Genomic DNA, 22,107 nt, shown 5'->3' with positions numbered 1-22,107 from the left:
GACTTTTTAATTTTTTTTTTCCTCTCCCTCTTTTTATCCAAGTTACTGGAAGTGCAGAGGATCTTGCCTTTATATGTTGCTTTTCCCAACCTCCTCCATTACAAGATCTGTGCCTTCGGAGCAGTCCCCCTTGCTTGGCTCAGCACCACGTAGGTCCCCTCTGACGGCCGCCTCCTTTTCAGTTTGGTGGTGTGAGGTGCCTCGGGCCAGGAGGCAAGCAGCAGCAGTGTGTGGAGACTTGGGTTCGTCCTTCTCCCTTCCTGTGGAGATGCAGTGAGTGCCTGGGTGTCCCCCAACGCCTGTGTGCCCTCACAGCCAGCAAGGTGACAGGGCTGAAGAGGCAGCTACTTGTCACACAGCCCACACCAATAGCACCTCTTACACACCTGTATCTATATAGACTGTGTATGTACACACATTGCTGCAGTCAGCCACTCCTCACCACAGCCCCTCACACACCCTTACAACAGCACTAGCCCCTCTCCAGCCACCTCTTCCCTCCTCCTCTTCCTCCTTCCCCTGGCCCTGCTGCTGCTGAGCTTTCAGCACTCATGCCATGGCCACGGCAGCGGCCATGCCCTCAGCTGTGGCTTGGAGGGTTGCTGTGACCCCTCAGCAGCCATGCTGGTGAGCGGCCATTTTGTGGTGGCACAGCAGGGTTCTGCAGAGCCCCAAGATGGAGGCGGTGGGGGGTGGTCTTGGATGGCTTGGCAAAGCTGCTGGTCAGAAGAGACTGCTTCCCTGGCCAAGGTCTGGACAGGACAAGGATTTGCCTCCTTCCTGCCCTCTCACCCAGGGAGTTGATGGCCCTGGAGACAAGGGGGCACCCTGCTCTGTCCACCCTCACCCTCGGCTGTGTTTGTGCAGTCTAGACCACTGCTGTGGGTCATCTCCAATGAGATGACCTTTAAATAGGAGAATGTGTCTTTTATTGTCCTTCCTATCAGACCTCCCCAAGTGGCTGGCTGCATGAAGCCTTCCAAAGCTGTGGTGGCAGACTGAGCAGGGAATGGGAGGAAAAATGCAGTGGAAGAGGGATAGATGCAACAAAATACGTGTAGACATATTTTTCTCCCCTACGCTTTTCCCATCAAAAGTCAAGCACCAGGGTTTTGGCAAGGTTTTTTAATAGTACCTAGGTTGGTACCTCCTCAGTGGCAGCTACCAATCCTTGGTTGTGGTCACAGCCATGGCTGGTGTGTGTTTGGCAGTGAGGACTGAAAAAGACCTCTCTCTCATCCAGACCTTGTGCCAGGTGTATTTTTAAAATACAGTTTTTTAAAGTTTATAATAAAATCTTTGAGCTGTTGATGTGAGTAACTGTATAGCTGTTTGGTGGTACTAGATTATTTTCTGAGACAAGAGACTCCAAAATGGAGGTCTTCTATGGTCTCCTGGCCCTTCCTGAGTCTGGTATCAAGGATCCTACAGAGATGGATCCACACAAGTCCCAAGTGAAGTGAAGTGTTGTTTCTCTTCTAAGATGCAAAGTTTCAGGGGGCTTGCACATGGTTCTTCACTTTTTGTGTGATGTGGCAGGAAGTTTTTTAGGATGGCTGTGTTGTATGGGGAGAGAAATATGAGTAGCTAGTCTATACGTGGTACATGCAGTTGACATCAGCCCTGATGTGAAGAGAAGCAGCAGGCTGAGTCTGGTCATGGGACATCCCCTGAAGACACCCAACAATGGCCCAGCTCTATACCTGTACAAAGCAAATTGGGTTTGAGCTTGCAGGTATGGCAGCTTAACATATTGGTCCTTGACAGCTGGCTGCCACCCCTGCTGGAGGATAAAGTATAACCAAAAAATTGTGCGTTTGTCTCCTTGTGTTGCCATATTGGATGGGCTAAGTGTCAATATACTGGTGACTCTGACCTTGTGTCGTCACTTTACTCTGTTTAAAACTTCTGTCTCTAAGTCTGCCATCATTGTTTTCACTTCATTCCTTTGGGATTTTGACCCCAGGGGCAAGTGCTGGTTGATACCCAAACTGAATCCTGCCAGTGAGACCTATGCAATATTTGCCACAAACTTCTCAGTATGTTGCAGAGCTGTGCACCCCCTAGTATGTGACTAAGTGTAAAAGTAAAAGTGACTAAGTGTACAAGTAGTATCAGCCACTGGTGAGAGGGAAAATCCTTATCTGGAAAAGGTGGTGGTATCTGATTTCCCTGTAAGGACATACATACATACATACATGCATATATATATATAAATTTTATATATGTAAATACAGTGAGTTACATATTGTAATAGCATGTAATTTCCTTGTATAGTTTCCATACTGGCCATTTAACTCAGAATATGCATTGAAACCTTCACAGTCAACCTAAGTCACTAAAAATTGTTCCATTATAAAGGTAGTAGCTTTGCATTTCTAAGTGCTCTTTAAAATGCAACAGCGGCATCTCTTTTTGCAAAAGTTGGAAGTCTAAAAAGCATTTATCTCTGACAAAGCAGAAATATTCAAAGGAAAATGTGTATATATTTTCATCCTACTTTTTCCCCTTCTTTCTTCTTTGTTTTAACAAGTGGGGCTAAGCAGCCAGAAATAAGAGTAGGTAATAGAAGAATGTTTCTGCAGGAACTAATAGTGCCCATGTTCAATATTCACATACTATTCCTTTATAACATTTATCAGCAAAGAGGCTCAGAGTGCTTGACAGAAATCTAATCAAAGCCAAGCAGCTGTGTAAGATAACGTAAACTGAATCATAGCAATTTACGTGACATGTCCAATTAACATTTGGGGCCCTGCCTTTCAATCTCAGTCTCCTGATGACCGGACAGCACTGTTGGTTGTTAGCTTTATCATACCATTCAACAGAACACAACGAACTCTTTAAATTTTATTCTTTGAGTTCCCCCCTAAAGACTGCTTTACTGGATTCGGCTGTGTTTTCATAAACTTGATATGCTTAAAAGACTTGCTTTGGCCTTAGAAGGAAACAACTCTTTCTGGCTGACTAGGCTGGATTCTGGGACTCCTGGGAACCAAAAAATAATGGATTTTTTTTTTCTTCTTTTAACTTTTGTGGGAATGTCAGAACTGCTGAAGCTCCAGAGCAGGTCTGTCAGATAACTTTGGCAAATTCTCAATGTGATAACTACAATACAATGCCGTACTGGAAAGGAAAACCCATTAGGAAAATAATAGTAACTAGCATACTTTTTTATATCTGATGATGCACGCAATTTACCAAGAAAGTAAAATAATATAAAAATATTGGAAACATTTATGATCAAAGAATAAAGCAAGATGGACATCAGCTGGTTTCACTAGAAGCTTGAATCACTGAAAATTGTTCCCCTATACAGGCAGTAAAATTTTGTATTTCTAAATACCCTGTAAAATGCAACAAAGTGATCTTGCAGAAGTTGAAAGGCTATTGCTTTTAATTGTCATTTGCACTGATTAAAATTAAAAGTGCAAATTTCTATGCACTGAAATATGCATGCACATGCTGTGCTCTGTTGATTGTCTATTTTATGTCCAGCCTCTGGATACTGTCATATAAAAGAGGAAAATTTTTATTTTGTGAAGGAGGTGCTCTTAAAAATCAGCAAAGCACAGCAGACAGGGGAGAAATAGTAAGTTAATCTGCTGTAAAGCAAGACATGAAAATGTGTTTCTCCTCATATCTGCAAAAGTTAGTGCAGTAAACATCTTTACTTCAAATAATGAAAATTCAAGAGCTGATCCCCTACTTCTCTCAGTGACGTGACTCATTTATAAAAAGGAAATTTCAACAATAACATTAAAATTTTTCTTAGTTTCTTTTAATTTTTTAGCAATTAGGTTTCTCTTTCATTTTTTTTTTTCTCTAAAAAAAGTAAGTCTAAAAATGTGCATTTCACAAAATGAAAGCAGTGAGACCTTTGTAATCCCAGGACTCCAGAATTTGGGGACCAATAAAAAGTTTTGAAAGACTTGCAGTGCAATTGTGGTAAAGGCAACATGTGGAACTGTCACAGCAGTGATACACGGCAGTGGTATCTAGCATTGGTCCTACTGTAGAAGTGAGAAATAATTATTACAGAGAAAACAGCATTGCTTTTTCCTCTGGTGGTGTTTATCTTGTCTACGGCATCGCTGCTTCGGAGGCTAGAATAGAGTGGGAAGGCTCTAGGAAGGCTGATGGGCACCATGGCCAGTGGGAGCAGAGTGCCATATACTTGCAAACTTAAAATCTGGCAACTTAAGTAGCTTGGAGCTGCCTTTCAGGGAAGCTCAGAAAGAGGTAGAGTAGCTGAGGGCTGGAGATGAATCTGAAGCTGGAAGACAGGGTGAAAAGATGATAATATGGCAGGGGGATAACTGCTGTATTCCAGTAAGAGTGCAGCAAGAAATGAGTGATGTTCATATATCCTTGGTGGAGTTCCTGTAGGGGTAGGAAGTCTGTCTGTGAATGGAGCAGAGTTCACTGAAGCCAAGCCCTTTATGCCTGCTCAGCTTGCAGTTCTACGTATTGTGCCTTTCACTTTGGCATCTAAAGCCTTGGTCTTGCTAAAGCTCTCTGAAATGCAGAGTGCTACTTCCACTGAAGTCAGTGGGATGGATCACCAGAGCAAAATGGTGAGACTGCAAAAGCCCTTGCAGCACCAGCAGGGAATAGGCGGGCCCATGGCGTATGGAGAGGCAGCTGCTGAGCAGCATGGTGCGTATGCAAAGCAGCTTCTGGAGCTAAAACCTGACAACCGAATTCACTGCAGGGCCTACAGACTGCTGCCGTACATTTTACGTCCTGGATCACACGCTGACATCCATACCCCAGAGCAGTTGTGCGTGTGCTTGAGCCTTGCTAGTCAAAAGGAATTAAACGAGTCTTCAAAGTTCTTCTTGTGCTCCGGTGTTTTAATGGGCACGATTGAGCCACTGGGCTGGTGCCTGTGTCTGGGAGGCACACGGTCTTTGTGCTGTCCAGCTGCAGGGAGGTGAATTTCTGCCTCAAACAACAGCTTTGAGACAGCAGCAATTGAGTCAAATGCTCACAACACTTGCTGTTGCATTTTAGCTATATTCAAAAGAGAGCACATTCCAACTTAGTGCTTGCTTGGTTCTGCACCTCTGAGCAGACTGCTCCAAAGCTCCCAAATTTTCAAAGAGTTACATGGGGATTTATCCAGCCAAATCCCATTATAATCAATGGGAGCCGTGTGAATAATTACACTGCGGTTCTTTGTAAGTAACAGGGAAGGTTGCCGGTTATTGCTGATTATGGTGCTGGCTTTTTGTGGATATAGATACACGTGTCTCTTGGGAACCGAACTTAGACCACCAGGTTATTTCACGTATCGGTGTAGTTTCCATGTTTACTGTGCATATCACTTCAAAGAACTGAGGGCGATGACTTCTGGTCTACTGTGTTAGCGGTCCGTCTCCTCTCCATCTCCTGTTGTTTCCTTTCACAATCCGAGTAACAAAAAATGGTGGTGTAAATAGAACTCCAACAAAGAGGTCTGTTGAGCCTGTAATGCTCCCCTGAAAGGAGGCTGTCTAGGGGATGAATGGGGCAGCCTCAGCCAAGCAGTAGCGGGGAAATAGATGACTTGGCATTGGACAGTAGCAGCCAGCAGGGTGCATATGCCTAGTGTAGTGACAAATAATGGTTAAGCTAGTCAGTTGAAGGACTAAATGAGAGTACATTGTCTAACCCTGTAACCGTAACTAAATTGTAACCTGAAAAGAGTTTATAAACATCTGGCTGCTGGCCCATCTCTAAAGCTTAATAGCTAAATCTGAGGTGCAGAGTTTTTTATTATTATTTTTTTAAGGCTGCAATTTAAATTATTACTTGGAAGTATTACAGTCTTAAGCAGATTAATTGCATTTCAGAGTTATAGAGTATATTAAATTGTGGTTTGAGCACCTCTGCTGACTTTTCCTGTTAAATTAGTTTTCCTAAGATCAACATTTATGACTGACATTTGGAAACAGACACTCATTTGGAAACTCATTTTGGTTTCACAACATCTTGCTGCTGATCTGATAGATCTGTTCAGTATTTCATAGAGAATTCTAGTTCAGTGATTCCTTAACTTCACTAATTATTACATTCATGTCTTTATTCAGATGTTCACCTGTTTAAGCTCAAATGGAGTGACGCATCTGTACATTTTGATTTCTCACAAATTTAGCAGTGGAAGCACACATTTTCCTGTTCACTTGTATTTTATTTTCATCTTGTTGTTCAGTGACAATGAAAAGGATATATCAGCTAGATTAATAAGCATGTGACCTCCTCTGCAGACTAGCTTTTCAATCTTTTTATAGCTCCCATTATTAATAGGACAGCATCTATGTGCTCTGCATTTGTTTTGCAAATACTTACAATAGTTGGAATCATTTTCTAATTACTTAAACAATGCACTGTAGCAGCACCAATTGAAATTCCTGTAGGCTACGGGCTTGCTAATTGTTTCCTTTAGTAAACCTAATTTATAGGGCTGTGCAAATAGTTGCGGGGTTTATAGTATTTTGGCAGCTGAACTGAAAAAAATTGTTATGGACTGAATGGAAACTTCATTTCTTTAGAATTGTCAGCACATCACCACGGATTGGTTTGGGGTTATAGAAACATTTTTTAACACCTGGCAAACTGTTTCATTTGGTTTTCAGGTACATTTAATAAAAGCAAAGGATTAGATCATAAACATGAGAGGGAAGTAGTCCCAGCTCTCCTGTTTTATCCACTATTTGAGTGACTAAGGCAATTTACCTGGGATGTTAATAACTTAAATTTAAGACTCTGAAGCACTTCAAGATTTTAGTTAATTTCACCTAACACTCAAATGAAAGTCTTACCACTGAAAAGGAAGTATGCTGGAACGGAGCTCTGTTTCTTTGCTAGGATGCCTACGTTAAAAAATATCCCCAACAGATCAACCAAGCAAAATCAGAACACATGGATCAAGTTTCTTATGCTGAATTTCCTCTGATTATGAGTCTGACATGGGGCTGTGGCACACGTCTACAGGGTCAAGAGAGAGGCTGAGGATCAGAGGTGGTTTCTAACCCCCCTACTTCACGCTCTCTCACTGCTGTGCTAGTTGAGTAACCTAGTCATTAGGCCATAGGCTTATTCTTTCTCTATCTGATTTCTTCTATAATTTCATACAATTTGGAAAAGCTTCAGTAGCAAAGGTCAAGAATGAAACACCCAGCATACTCTCCATTAAAGTGTGGAGCTGGCAATTCCTCTGGTTATTGGTTGAGCTCTTGATTTAAACTAGGACGCAGAGCACAAAAGGAGGAGAGGACAGGTCTAAACCCAGTCCTCCCACAGCCTGGACAACTGTCTGCCATCTTGTCCCACATATCTATTTGAGCGTGCATGAGTATAGATAATGCCAGTGATTATTGTGCAAATCTGCTACCAAACCCGGAATTTTTCATTTCAGAAATGTCAACCCACAGCCTTGGAAGTGGAAAAGAAATTCATGACATGAATTTCTCGAATTTATTTGTGTCATCCAAACCAATAAATGATTTAATGAAAAGAAGTTCAGCAAGCTGTGCTTGGTTAAAGGAACTTTTCATAGTGCAAAGATTGACAAAGACAGACCTTGGGTTTTCAATTTACCTGAAACCCCTATCAATGCTATAACTTTTATAACATTTTTTCAAGAGACTTTTGCTCTGGAAAATCTCTGAGCAATATTGTACGTTTGGGGAAACTTGTTCAGAAATAGAAAGTAGTCTTTTACAAGTTATTTTTTGTTTTCTAGAATTTTTACTGGCTCTGGAGTAAAAACAGCTGCCAACAAGGTCTTATTTTTAACTTTTTTTCTGAAGACTATGCATTTTTTATAGCCCTCAGGTTTCCCTCCTGCATTTTAGAAATCTCAGTTAATAACTTCTATTTTTTCCCCCTCTATTTTTTTCAGGACCAGATAGAATTGATGTAAAGACGTATCTGCTGTCTTTGTTGTTGGAATGCTTTGAGAGGCAAGTAGAATACAAGAAGAGGACACTTTGTCAGGTGCAGTCGTAAGCATATGCAAACTTTTTGGTCAAACAGGTTCTCAAGGTCAAGTCCAGCAAATCTGACTCTTCCCAAAGGTATTTTCTTCTCCCCCATCTGCAACCTCCCTGTTAGCTGTAGTATTTATACCATAACACAGAGAATGAACACGAAACATCAAACTAACGATTCCATTCTGGGGTTAAGGTGGCAGTGGATGACTTAAGGACTGTGCAAGCCCCTGTCCCAAACTGGGGGTTCAGCGTGACCTGTTGTATCCCTATCTCTAAAGATAAATTTGAAGAACCAGCCCTCCTCTGCCTTCCCAGAGATCTGCACTCTTATCTCTAGTCGTTGCTCACCAACACTTTTATCTGTCAAAACCCTCTCCGCTGCCCTAGCAACAAGCATCCAGGCTCTTTTCCAGCTGACATAAGCTTCCTGCCACCTCCTGATGACAAGCGCTTCCAACATTTCCAGCTGTCAGACTTTCAGCATCTGCTCCACATGTCACCAGGCTGACTTTGCTGAACCTCAGGCAGCGCTGCTGCTCTCAGACACTTGCCTGATGCTATGTGGTGACAGTGACTGCATCCTGACCACAGTCTGTTGTCCACCTCTGTGTGCTGAGGCAGTGACAGTCAGGGTTGCTCTTTTTTCTTCCGCATAGCTTCTGTTTTATTTATGTGCAGGTACATGTTTTATTCAGACTTAGTCAGCTATGGCATTAACACTATTTTAGAACAGTGGCTTCAGTAGAGATCTATTCAAAATGTTTCTCTTCTCATTGGATTTTGAGCAGGTGTGCCTCTTCTAATTTGTTAATGTTCTTAATTTGTATGTAACATGACATTTGGAAATTAAACTCTGTTACTGTCGAAGAGTCAGACTCTTCAATAGTCAATACTGGACTTACTCTACTTCTGTTAACGTATGTAGGATTTTACCACTGATTTCCAGCTCTAGGCCATCATTTCACACTTCATAAAGTCTACCTAGAAAATGTGTTGGCACCAAATTCCCTGGCAAATCTTGTCCTCTTATTTATTTATTTATTTATTTATTTATTTATTTATTATTTTTAAAACTTTGTTTCTGCACTGTCCTTTCAGTAGTGTGTCAGAAATGGAATACATCAGCCAGCTGAGAATCTCCCATTGAAGTAGATTATGCCATTATGGTATTCACCAACACCTTCTTCTTATCTCTTTTTCGAGTGCTGCTGTATGTAAAGTTTTCCACAAGCTCTCCTAGATCCTTTTTCTCCTTGAGAGGATCAAAGATAGAATGAGTGTGGGAGACAGGCAAGCAGGAGGAGCCCAGTTTGCAAATGCAGCAGGCCCAGGCCTCAGCGCTCAGCCTTATCAAGATTACCATAAAGCCAAAAAGGTGTATTCTTCATGTCCAAGATACAAGCATGCTGAGCCCTGCCCACAGATAATCAGTAGACTGGCATCTGAAGGGGTCCAAGCTGCTGCTCTCCTGCCCTTTGGGGGGAGCTCACAGAGGTGGAGCAGCACCCCAGCCCTTGCTCCGTGCCCCCTTTGCGGGACAGATCCCTGGGGGAAGGTCCCCTTCCTGTGCTGCAGGGATAGGCTATGGAAACTTGATACTGCAAGCTCTTCAACAGCCTTCACCAGCCTACTGACATCTTTTGGTGCTAGGCTAGTCATAGCAACAAATTGAGTCTGAGCCTCCTGTTGAGTTCAACTGTTAGGATACTCTTTGTGTGACCTACCGGCATCTGATGGTGCAACCATGGGACTGCGTGGTTTCATCTGCTGAACTGGCCATGAACCGTATTTAGTTGCATTTATTCAGGGCTGACTTGGGGTTGGATAAAAGAGCTGAGCTGACACACAATCTGCATTGTGTGTTTGCTGCATCTGCCCTGAGGAAGGTAGTTGGAGCACACAGCTGGAGAGGAGGGCAGCAAAATGGAGCCTGTATGGAGCAGCTCACAATTAGGTACAGTATGTGCACATTAAGTGTAGTTATTGTTAGGTGAACTTCACCCTAAGCTAGGTTGTACCAGCACAGGAGATGTGCTGCATTACAATCCATATTCTTGATGTCTCCCCCGATCCTTTGGAGTTTCATATGAGAGAAAATGCAGTGTCTGTTCCATCTTCCATTTTGAGAAATCTCACTAAATAACAGACCTTTTATTAATTATAGTAGCATTTCTGACTTTTATATTCCTTCTTCTTGCTGTATGCTAGTTAATTGCAGCTGTTACCAAACAAATCCTATCAGTGAATGTAATTTCCTGCTGTGTGGTGCTGTAGGAAGCAGCTTTTCAAACAAATCTTTTCTTGCTCCTCTCCTTGATGATGAGGACACAGTACACAGTTGAGAAGGATATTAACCTTCCAGAAAGACTTCTAAAGCTCAGTTCTGGATCAAGGGAATGACTTCAGTGCAGCATTTTCTCATGGGCTAGTTTTGGAATTCTGATCTTATGAATATCTGAAGCCTGCTTCTGTGGAGGAGCCAGGACATCCTGTTTCAGCTCTCCCAGTATGTCATATATTCTAGTGAAATGATGGAACAAAAGGATCAAGATAATTTTAACTTTTCGCACTTGTGGATCAGATTATGATACTTCTATTTGCTCATGTCTTCAACAGTCTAGATCCTGTTTCCAAAATCACTGGGTGCCAACTACACTAAACTCTTTGAGGACATATGTGATGCAGCCAAGTGTTTAAATATATGTGGATATGTCAAGCAATGGATAAACATCTGTAAGCATCTAATAGCATTTCACATAACTCTTCTTATACTGCTTCCAACAAAATTGATTTTTGGTCCTTTCATTGGTCTAACTTAATTTAAAATCAAAATCTAAGAATACTTTGGAAATAGAGCTTATGCTTCAGTTAAGTAGACTCTTTTCAAAACCCACGCTCTATTTCAAAAATCCCCATTGTGCGAAAAAGCACCTTGAATATCACTGTGATGATTGCAGTGTTACAGACCACAGAATGTGAGAGTATTGAAAATCTTTCTATATTGAAGAGTCCAGCACCTGAAGGAAACAAAGAGGCTGTGTGAGGCTATAAGATTCTCTTCAAAATCATTTGCTTCTCTTGTTCAAAGCAAATTAATACCACCGCCACCCCCTTCTTAAATTACAGTATGTTTTCTTCTCTTGCAGATTTTTTTGGTTGCTCTAGTTCCTGAAACTCTGCCTCTCAAAACTCTTTTGCTTTACCTATTACAATTAAGCTATTGTTTTGCTTAGTAAAGTGGCCTAACTTAATTGAGGTTTATGCCTGAGAGTAAACTGAAATGATTAATAGCTCAGTGTGTGCCTAATGATGTGAGCTCTACAGCCACTAAAGCACCTGTCTCAGTGTGTAACCAGCCAGGGTTCACTATTGTGCATGGCTGGAGATTCACATAACAAAAAAAGGCAATTAGACAGCGCTAGGGATTTGAAGCAAGCTAACAATGCAGGAAAACTGTCAGGGACGGATTAGTTATCTCTTGCCTGATAAAAGCAGGTATCAATGGAAAACTCTAAATTGTCCTTCCATAGTGGCTCCATATGGAAAGTTTAATGTCTAATGAAGACTGCCAGGGGTTAACCTCTGGAAACGAAGACCTGGAAAGTTGAAAGCGTTTGTGCTTAAATGAGCATTTCTGCTACCTTTTCAGATCTTTCCCAAGAGTTGTTGCAAGTTTTGGTTGTGACTCTAATGGAACCCTAAAAAATGTGACCAAACAGAAAATACTCCATGATTTTGGCATCACCTATGTGGTTTGAAAATTATTCCAAAATGATGATGTGAATCATTTAGGTTTTGAAAGAGCTGCATTAATATCATTGTCCTATCATGGTTTTTAATAAGCATATGTGTTCTTCCTTGTGTCTGGTCAGTAAGACACGGAGCATGCCTCCTAACCTGTGCTGGTCTTTCTTACAGGACAGCTTTTCTGTGCGCACGGTAATTGAGGTTTGCTCCATCAGCTGCGTTGCTGTGCAGCTTTCTGTGTAGGTTGGTTATTTTGATCGGCCGTGAGAACGATGGGCTGGCTGGCTGATTGCTGAGGTGTTCCTCCTGGCTGGGTGACAGCCTTGCTGGCTGACCTCCGCCAACCGCCTCTAACTCGGGGGGAGGGGGGGAAGGAGAAACGCTAATATTTTCCGAGGCATCTAGGTGATTTAGGAGCCCACAGCTTACCCTGAAGGGGGTTGATGCATTTGGAAAATGTTACCCTATTAAACTTACCCCGAAGGGATATAGCGTGGTCTAATTTATGTTTGTGAGGCAGCTTGAGGTCTTGGATTCCTGTGATGTGAATGTCTTGCACTCTTCTCTTCATCCGGAGGCAAACAAGATCCATTCCTGTGGTTGTTTCATCAGACAGTCAGGCAGTACTGAATCTACATTTGCTGATAAGAAGGCAACTCGTAGATAAATCATAGAGGCATATCTCTGAAGCCTAGAAATAAGAGCTTCTGGCTCCAAAACCAAAAGCTTGGGCTGCCCGTCCTGAAGGAAGCCGCCTACTGCTCTGGCAGCAATCAATCCATCGCTCTTCCTCTGGTGTTGCCAACACCAGACGTGTCACAGGGATTCACAGGGCTGGTAGGGTGGGGAGGGTGGCAGCAGAAGGAGCAACCAAAGGACTGTCCTGCCACCTTCAAGGGGGTGGTTTGTGCTCCAGCAGGCACTGGGGGACGATGAGGTGGGGTCATGGTGGCTCCGCTCTTGGCTGGTGCCTTGTATGACTGCAGAGAGGTAGTGAGACATCAGGAAGAGGGTTGAGATAGGTGTACCATGGTCCCGGTGGGGCAACAAGTGTTATAACAGCAGGGCTGAGGTGTGGGAGACCTGGCTGTGCAAGGGAAGGTGTACTTTTATCTGTATGTCCTTTATGCAGTCTATACTCTTTAAAAGCCTGTTGCGGAATAAGGCTAGTGGCTGTGCCTGCGGTGACTGGTATGTGTCTGTGGCGGTCCTTGTGGCATCTAACCGCCCTCCTGTCCTCGCAGGGAATCATTAATTAAATTTAAATGTCTCTTGCTGGATTTCCCACGTGGGTCTTCTCATGTCTTAAGCTGGTCATTAGGATTTTTGTGGCTTGTGCGTAGTTATGCCGCATGAGTCCTTTAATAAAACATACTGAGGGAGAAAGTGTCTGCATGAGAGGGGGTGAGAGAGAGGCTGAGTGGCTTCTCTGTGGGTATCTGAAGTGAACGAGAAGTGGGGGAGAAAGGAAAGGATTAAGAAGTAATTAAAGGATAGAGAGGATGATAAATAAGGAAGAAAGGGAAAGACTGCAAGCAACATTGCTCATGGGTTTTAAATTCGGATTTAGGCAGTCATTTTTTTATACACTTGGGGGGAAAGAAGAGGTTGGAGGGAGCCTTGAATACTATTATGACTTCAAATTATGATCTTAGTGCAGCCTTGATTATATACCATTCTGATTGCTGTGGTCTAGTGATTAGAACATAAAACTTGGAATCAAAAAATACACTTCTTTTCATGACTGCAAAGGACTTGCTGGGTGGTTTTGAGTGAGTTACTTCACCTCAGTGTGCCTCATTTTCCTGATCTGCAAAATTGGGATATTAATGCCTATTTTTGTGAAGGCAGTCTGAGAAACTTAAATGGAAACTTCTGTATAAATGTCAAGTATCATTATTATTGTTCTTAAACTAATTCATTGTAGTCAACTGCTTTTATAGTTTTTATGAAAGCAAATACAATGGAGCTACATAATTGGCTGCCTAACAATGTTTTTTTAATTAGAAGAAGACAAAAAGTGTCTGAAAAATGCAACAGTGGGTTGCCTGTTTTCATCAATTGCAAACAAATTTCTGCTAGAACTGAACCATGCCATACCAGGTAATGAAGCAACTCCAAAGTAAGTGCCAAACGCTGATCAGAAGTAACAGGTCCAGATAATTTTTGTTTTGTGTTTTGTTCACTCTTTGCCTGACACAAAGATTTTCAGTTATTGTTGTGTGAATACGAGTAAGGGTAAAAATATGAAAAATGTCTGTGTTTGTTTCTTTACCAGTATATGTGAGATGAAGCTTCCTCAGGCTGTGACTTTGAAATTCTGATATTTGGTTGAACAGTTTGCAGTGTCTGGTTTATACAACTTTGGAAATGGATTGTATAACACCACCCCTGATACTCCCTCTCCTTGGCAGGGGGAGTGTTACCCGTCTTTTACCATGATGCTGTTAGAACAACGTGATGCAACTTAACTGGGAAAACGCGACTCCATTACTCCTGACATTTGCCTAAATCCTGCTTATCTGAAAGGTAATCCCACCACTGCCAGTTCACCCTGGGGGCGGATAGTCCCAGTGAGTCAGTCCAGGGCTTCCCGTGGAAGGCTTTATCAGCTGGGGTATGCTGCATGGCAGAATGCTCCTAATCCTGGACACTGATTATACTCGTGAAATTGAACGTTTGCTGGTCTAGTGTATTCTTGTTCTCCTGAATTTGTCCTGACAGGAACAGGATTTTGCTGGTGTAGCGGTGTTTATTTTGTGGTGTAGGAAAGGGAATGTTTTTCTAAGATGGAGCGATGTTGGTCGTAGATAATGTCTTTTCATACATCCAAGCCATTTGGCAAAATTCTGTTATGTAGTCTTGGCCTCAGTATGACCCCAGAGTGAGTAACTTGTGACCTGTCTGTCCTCATCAGCATCAGTACTGCTGCCTTCTAGGACAGCCCAATTAAGATAATTTTATGGTTTCTGTAGGAGGACTTAGCGTAAGGCAGTAAGGCAGGCTGAGTGGAGCTGTCCTGGTTGTTCATTTTCGGTCCGCAAAGTGTGCATTGCAACTGCTGCCTCCTCAAAGTGCTTTCCTCTACCAGGCAGCACAATCTTATTTTCTGCAGGCTCATCTTCAGACAGCTCCTCTTTCTCTGTGAGCTTGTTCCCTCTAAAATACCCAAGACCCATTAAGTGACAGTTATTATGTGCTGAGTGTGATGCGTAGAGCTATGTGACATCTGGATGATGATGAACACAGTACAGATATTAAAATTGTTACTCCTTAATGTGCAAAGATTCAAATATGTTTCCCGAGAAGCCAGGTCCATTCAGAAGAAAAGTTGTAAGGACGTTATAGCAATGCACTGGCCGTTAAATAGAGATAGTGTTTCATAAAAGAATGAAGAACCACTTTGGAATGGGTCTTTTTATTATTGTTGTTGTTACTTTATTTCTGAGGACATTTGTGAGGGCTGATCTTGTCTTGCTTGTTCAGAGTCCTACCATTGTTTGTGTTGGGTGTAGTGACTATATGAAGACATTGTAAGAGGGCAAATGAGACTTGTTTTCTAAAACAAATTTAACATGGTATATCTTTAGATTTTATCTTCTTATTCTAATGGTGAAAAAAAACCACACCAAATATATGAAATTAGTATGACATTTTACTTTTAAAAAATCTAGGGTTGGATTTGCATTCAGTCTTTAGTTAGCGTAAAACATTGTTCTTGGAAATACCGAGCTTCTCATTCTCTCAGTGAGGGTAAAAGGAATTTTACATGTGTGACAGCACTGGGAAGCAAGACTTTTTCAGGGTAAATACAATAAAGTTCTAGCAGGTAATGCTCTTCCACGGACAACATGCTGAAAGACATTGCTCTGGTTACACTATTAGGTAGTGCAAATGATGTTTTATTTTCTAAGAATAGTGAGTGTACATACACACAAAACATGCCTTGTTCCTACCATTTAAATTATTGTGAATTGTTAGTAGCAAATGAGATTTTTCAGTCTACTCTTGAACTCCTCGATATGACTATTTCAAGTGTAAGGAACAGATAAATGGATTTGATTTGTAAGCAAATGGTCTCCTTGTCATTCCTCTTCAGCAAAGATCAGGGTCTTCTGAGAAGATGGGATGAAATTGCAGGCAGTCAAACAAAGGAACCACAGAAAACTCTTCACGTTGAAGAGCTCAATGGAAATATATTAAGATGAGGTAACTGAACCTCAAGTCCCATGTCTCATGGGTTGGTCTTCAGGGAAATAAGGTCCAATATGTTGTTTGTTTTTTTTTTTTTTTGGTTGCAGCACTAGATGTTTCACTGTGCTTCTCTGTTGGTGATTTGGGGTGGAAGGGCATATTGTGCTTTGCCATGACAAAGCCCAGTTGGTCAGCTTTCTCCCAAAAATGTTAAAGTGAACTCATTCCAAAACAGACCAAGACAAGGGGTAAACTATGATGTAAAGTTTATATACAAGAATATAACATTTATCTGGAATATTTACAAGGTTAATTAAAGCAATATTTTACAACTCTTTCAGGTTAACCACTAGGTATATTACAGTTAGGCTACAGATGGTTTAATTTGCAAAATAATAAGAAAAAAAGTTGCATTCAGATGAACCAGCTCCAGAACCTGTTCATTTTTTTTTTTCTCTGAGAGAAGGGCTCAGACTTGTGGAAAATAAAACATGAGAATGGTTAATATACTCTTATTGATGCCTATGTATCACATGCAAGAGTCGTAACATGACCTTTATAGTGTTAATATAGATGGCAAGCCATTTCACCTCAGTGAAAGAGTCGTACCCCCTGTGACAGGCCAGTTGCACACGTGGCTGTCTTCTCTGCGTCTCCTACTTCTGCACAACAGACATGCATGTATACAGAGAAGCAGCAATATAAATGAACCAGCATTACCAAAATGAAGAGGGAAAACCTCAGACCAAAGTCACATTTGCAACCATAAAAAAAAAAAAAAAAAGCTTTAAGTGAGATACTTTAATACTTCCCAAAAATAGTCATGATTTTTTTTTTTTTATTTTATTACACTTTAACCTATGTACAGAAACAGAGGGCTCCCTCCCCTCTCAGAGAATGGTCGCTGCATCTCCTGCCCAGGGCATCTCGAGGCTCAGAGGAGCCGAAGCAAGAAGGTGCGGGAGGCCCGGAGAGCTCGGGACAGAGGAGGCTGCTGGAGGCGGCCAGAGCCGAAGCCACTAACACTGCAGTTTGCGGATGCTGCGGGAGAACCGCTTAAAAGCCCGCTGCCCTTTCTGCCACCGCTTCAGCGAGGTGATCACCAGTTCCCCAGCTTGCTTTTGCCCCATCACCAAGTAGGGGACATTGATGTCGTTCATCTCATCGCAGGTACACTGGAGGCCACCTTTGAGCCAGAGCACGATCTTCCTCAGATCCCTTTCCGTCAGCCCATTCAGCTTGTAGATGGTCTTGCTCTTTGTTTCGGGGGTGATCTTGGTATCCCCATTGATGTAGGCAATCTCCTTCACTTTTATCTTCAAGGCTAATGGAATGAGGGGAGGGGGGAGTGGGATGAGGGAGAGAGGGAGAGAGATTGAGAGTTTTTTTTCCCATTAGTGCACATAAAGAGGACCTGGGGAGGGAGGTGCTCTATTGCTAATTAAACTGTCAGGGCTGACAGAAGAGGCAGCAGGTGGCTCCATTTCTAAAGCCACAAAGGGCATGCAAGTCATTTCAGTTTGAATCAACCTTAGGACTGAGGGTTTTTGGGTTTCTTTTCTCCTCTTCCCCCTCCCCCCTCTTTTTCCTTCCTTTCTAAATTAATATTTTCTCCAGCTTTTCTCGTGTTTGCAAACAGAAAGGGCAGCTTTGTTACGTTAAGCAGCGCTCTTTTTTTTTTCTTTTTTTTTTTTTTTCCTGGGACGGGACTGTCTTCCTGAAACCCTAGAATATGAAGGGGAGGTGGGGAGGTGAGTACCTAAACCTAATCTGAAACCTGATCTCTGCTGTGGCTGAAAACTTCTAAACTTAATTTATTAGGTTGGAGAGGATTTTAGGCAAACCTGCAAGGAAATGATATTTCACATGCATTGTTTTTTTGAAAGAATAGATCCAGCGGAGGGCAAATTGGTCCAACAGCTGCATTCGATTTGGTGAAATAACTAGGAGGGGGATACAAGGTTCTTTAAGAATCTGTGGGGCATGTTTAGCTTTAGGAGGATTTATCTGAGTGCAATTTGCCAGGTCAAAGCTATTGGTTGTTTTAGCAATTATGTCCCACAAGCAGGGTTCCAGTTTTTGTTTTTTTTTTTGGTTTGGTATTTAAGAAAAGCTTTTGAGTTATTACAGATATTTATAGTACAAATCTGTCTCCAGGTATAAACACTGACCTCTTATAAAAGGATTCCCCTCCCTATTCCCCTTTTCTCTTGAAATGCTAATGTGTGGATAATGTGCTGTTCAGTTGTCTGCGTTGAAGGGGCTTTCTTGTCCTCTTCTAACCCCAGATCTTCACATTAAGTTTATATCCCCAATTGTCTGTGCATTACCTTCTCTGTCAAATGATATATAGAGCTTCAGTCTTAATCTGCGGAGAAACTTTCTTTCTTGCTACACGGTGAGATTGGTCATGCGGCTCTTTCTCATGTGTCTAAGGGAAGCTTTGCTGTACCTCTCCCCAGGCAATGGTCTAGATGAAAGATTCCTTTTTTTTCATTTCACTTTCTATTTGGCTTGCCTGCAACATCCACATAAAAGAGCACTACTTCGAAAAAGCACACAGAAAAGGACTCTAACGGGGCCACTTTCTATTCAGAGATGCAATTTTGCGTTTCCTGACCGGAACGGTCGGACGCAACGGGACGGACGGGTCCATCTGCAGACGAGACAAAGCCCTGCCTTTATTTAGGCACTTCTCTCTTACTCCTCTGGGAGTTTTACCTGCTGCTAATCCCTCAACTTTTAACCAAGGGGCTCTGCTTCCACTTACCAAAGTCATTTTTGCAGAGGTTTTCCACGATGTCGTTATCGTCCTCGTTTTTGTTCTTGCAGGCGTCGCAGACCTTGGGTGCTGGAAATGCAAGGGACAGTGCTCGTCAGGCTCGGGGAGAAAGGAACAGCAGGTGGCGTTGGGAACCCTTGGGGGAAACCTTGGCGGTTTTTCCATCCCTCGATGGACAGACAGACAGACAGACTGCGCGCCTTCTCCCACCGTGCGCTGCCTTTCCACTTGGCCGCCCCTCACCTCGGCGGCAAGCCGCTGGAGGGGGGCGCACGGGCTGCTTTTAGGGTCACACCTAGACCCAAACTTTTGTTTAAACGTGGAAAGACCAAAAGGGGGTGTGTGGTGGGGGGAAACACCCCAGCCGGGCGCTTGAGCGCCGATCTTTGCGGGAAGAGGACGCCCCCCCCTTCCCCCCGTTACCGGCTTGGGGAGCTCGAGTGCGGGGCGGCAGAGCTGCTCCCTGGTTTGGGGACAGGCTGGGGGCTGCGGAGCGGTGCCAGCCTCAGCCCCACACCCCCAGCTCGGGGGCTGGGGGCTCGGGCACCGCCGCGGAGCCGAGCGCGTTGATTGTGGGGAATTTGGGGGGGCTCCCCCGGGCCCCCGAGCGTGATTCCGGGCTGTGAGGGCAGGGGGCCGCCCCTGCAGGGGGCTCTTACCTTCCCTGGTGACCGGCAGGATGTGGTCGCTGCTGGCCAGCGGGATGCAGAGGTCGTTGTCCTTGGGGAAGCGGCTGCAGTCCAGCATGTCGGGCCAGGGGAAGCCGAAGGCGGACATCACCGGGGCGCAGCTCTCTTTCACCTCCTCGCAGAGCGAGTGGCACGGCTGGATGATCTCGTCCAGGTCGTCGATGCAGACGGGGGCGAATAGGGAGCAGAGGAACTTCCTGGTGTCGGGGTGGCACTGCTTCTGCACCAGCGGGATCCAGGTGGAGGCCTGCTCCAGCACCTCCTGCACCGTCTCGTGCCCCAGCAGGTTGGGCAGCCGCATGCTCTGGTACTCGATGCCCCGGCACAGCAGCATCGGGGCGGGGATGGGCTTGCAGTTGGAGCGCTTGTAGGAAAAGTCGGGCTCCCCGAAGGGGAAGAGCCCGGCGGCCGAGCCCAGGCAGTGGGAGGCCAGCAGGAGCAGGGCGCAGAGGCGGCGCTGCATCGCGGGGCGCTGCCGGGGCTGCTCGGGGTGCTGGGTGCCGGGGTGTCGGGGTGCCCGGGTATCGGGGTGCCGAGCGGGCCCCGGCCGGGGCTGCTGCCTGGCAGACGGGGACGGAGGCTCTGAGCGAGATGCGGGGGCAAACGGGAGTTTGCTGGATTTTTTGTATGCAAATGGCAGGGGGAGCGGGGGCTGGGAGGAGCCTGGTGACAGCCATCCAGAAAGGATTGGTCACTACTTTCTTGCTCTGCTTTTGCTCAGGGGGATTGTCTTTTGGCAGGAAATCCTTGCGAGAAACGGTGCCGGGCGCGCACGGGGAAAGGGGGGAGAGATCCCCGCGAACAAAGAGCCACCAAAGCCCCCGGAGCCCCTCGGCCGGGCAGGGGGGCTGCTTTCGGGTGCCGGGTGCTTCGAGGTGAGCTTTGCAGTTCTCCAGCCTGCCCTGCAGCCGCCGGACCCTCCTCTGTCCCCCGCCCCGCCGTGCCCACGCTTGGTCCCTTCTCCTCCGGCGGAGCCGTGGTGATGCCGCCGGGGCCGCCTCCCCAAACCTAGGGCCGCTTCCCCAAAGCTGGGGCCGAGCCAGCAGCTCCCCGGGCCCCCCGGGGGTGCTCGGATGCCGGCTACCTCGGCACCCCCCCGCCGCCGCAGCACCCCTCTCCCAAAGCTGCACCGATCCCCGGCTCCCCGCTGCGAGGAGCAGAGGGCTGCTGCTGGCAGAGCCGGGCGGTCCCTGGAGCTACAGCCCCTGGGTGGCCTCCACCACAAAAGGAGGTTTCCCCTGGGTGTGAGTGTCCAAGGGCTTTTGACATCCCATCACCTGGCACGTTCTTCTGGGGCCTAGAGCGTGGGACTGGCCCCGCGCCCGCAGGCACGTCCCTGCCCCTTCGCTCCTGTCTTCACCTAGAAGCTCCCTCCAAGAGTTATGTTGGTGTTGATTTGCCTAAAAGGGAGGAACAACAGACTAGGCGCTGGGATCACAGCACAGCTCCAGCGCAGTTTGGGTATTTCTGGGATTTTTAGTAAAATTATTTATGGGATTATTATTGAAGAGAGTAGGCCTGTGTAGTATCATTTTGTGGTAAGCCACATTCATTAATCAGCTACTGAATAGATCTTCTTATAGAGATGTTTTATGGGAAGCCAGCCTTCCTGCTGCGACTTCTGTAAATTGCACAATCCCTGTACATCCAGTGTCCGGCCTGCTTTTTTCACTGCTTGCAGCACAGGAAAGGGATGGGACCCGTGGTGTCCCCGGGGAAGGCAAGGGGCAGCTGTGCTGAGTGGCCACAGCGTTGCCCCGGGCTGGCTGTTGGCACACACCAAAGCCAGTGCACGCTGTTTCGGGGAAGATTTCAGCATGCTTTCCTGCAGGGCGTGCTTATGGGTGTGATCTCCCTGCAGGCCAGCCTCTCTGTTACTTGAAGTTGTTCCAAACCTGGAAAATAAATACCCTGAATATCTAACATCCCTTGTGGAAGTGCTTAAAAGTACTCCGTTTCCTACAGCTCCACATACTTTTGCCATTTATTGTCTGCATTCAGTTCGTTCCTTTAAACAACATACCTGTAGCTCTCGGCCTCAGCTGGCTTCCACGGCACTGAGCCCTACAGATGACTTACAGTGCCCAATTTAAGCCCATTTTGCGAAGTCCTGAGTGCTGCCAGAGCTTGTATCTGTTGCCATTTGCAGGAGATGTCACCTCCAGCTCCTAGCCTTGGTCCCCAAACTCTTCTTCAGTAAAAGGAGACCTACCAATACATTTGCTTTTACCCTGAGTCGGGTCTCTGTAAATGGACTTTTTTTTTTCCCCTCTCTCTCACCCTCTCACCTTTTTTCACTGCTTCTGTCATTTTCTGGCATCATTGACAGCTCGTCAACTGGAGCTCAGCATGATCAGAAGACAGTTTCAGCCCTGCACACTGCTTTGCACGGACCCAGCTGGCTGTGCAGTGTGCAAACGAGGACCCAAGATCTGAAGAGACTGTTTAGACTACAATAATAATATCTGTTTTCTATGGTGGAGGATGAGGCATTTCTCACAGAAATCTGCTCATTTTATTTTCACCAGAAATGTTTGCTTGCTTGTTTGTTTCCCATCCACAGGAAATAAAGAGAAAAAAACACATTGCTTTTCCTGGATTAAGCTTTGATTTGAGATAAGGCTTTACGAGACCTTGCTATTTCCATTTTTAATCACCCCTGGTGAACTCATTGGCTATAAATCTGAAACAATCACGTAAACACCACCAGCCCAAG

General features: G+C 44.7%; 1 protein-coding gene across 1 annotated transcript; it reads right to left on the bottom strand.

The window, feature by feature from the left end:
* Window positions 1-15,997: 15,997 nt before the first annotated feature.
* On the bottom strand, window positions 15,998-20,012 carry SFRP2 (secreted frizzled related protein 2). Its single transcript, XM_083836413.1, has 3 exons — window positions 19,362-20,012; window positions 18,691-18,771; window positions 15,998-17,244 (listed from the first exon to the last, which is right to left on the bottom strand). The coding sequence occupies exons 1-3, from the start codon at window positions 19,852-19,854 to the stop codon at window positions 16,940-16,942; spliced, it is 879 nt and encodes a 292-aa protein (XP_083692539.1). The 5' UTR covers window positions 19,855-20,012; the 3' UTR covers window positions 15,998-16,939.
* Window positions 20,013-22,107: the final 2,095 nt, after the last annotated feature.

Source organism: Anser anser, assembly GCF_964211835.1.
Source record: "Anser anser genome assembly, chromosome: 4".
Lineage (NCBI taxonomy): Eukaryota > Metazoa > Chordata > Aves > Anseriformes > Anatidae > Anser > Anser anser.
Note: the sequence above shows the minus strand (reverse complement) of the source record. Positions and strands in the feature narration are given on the sequence as shown.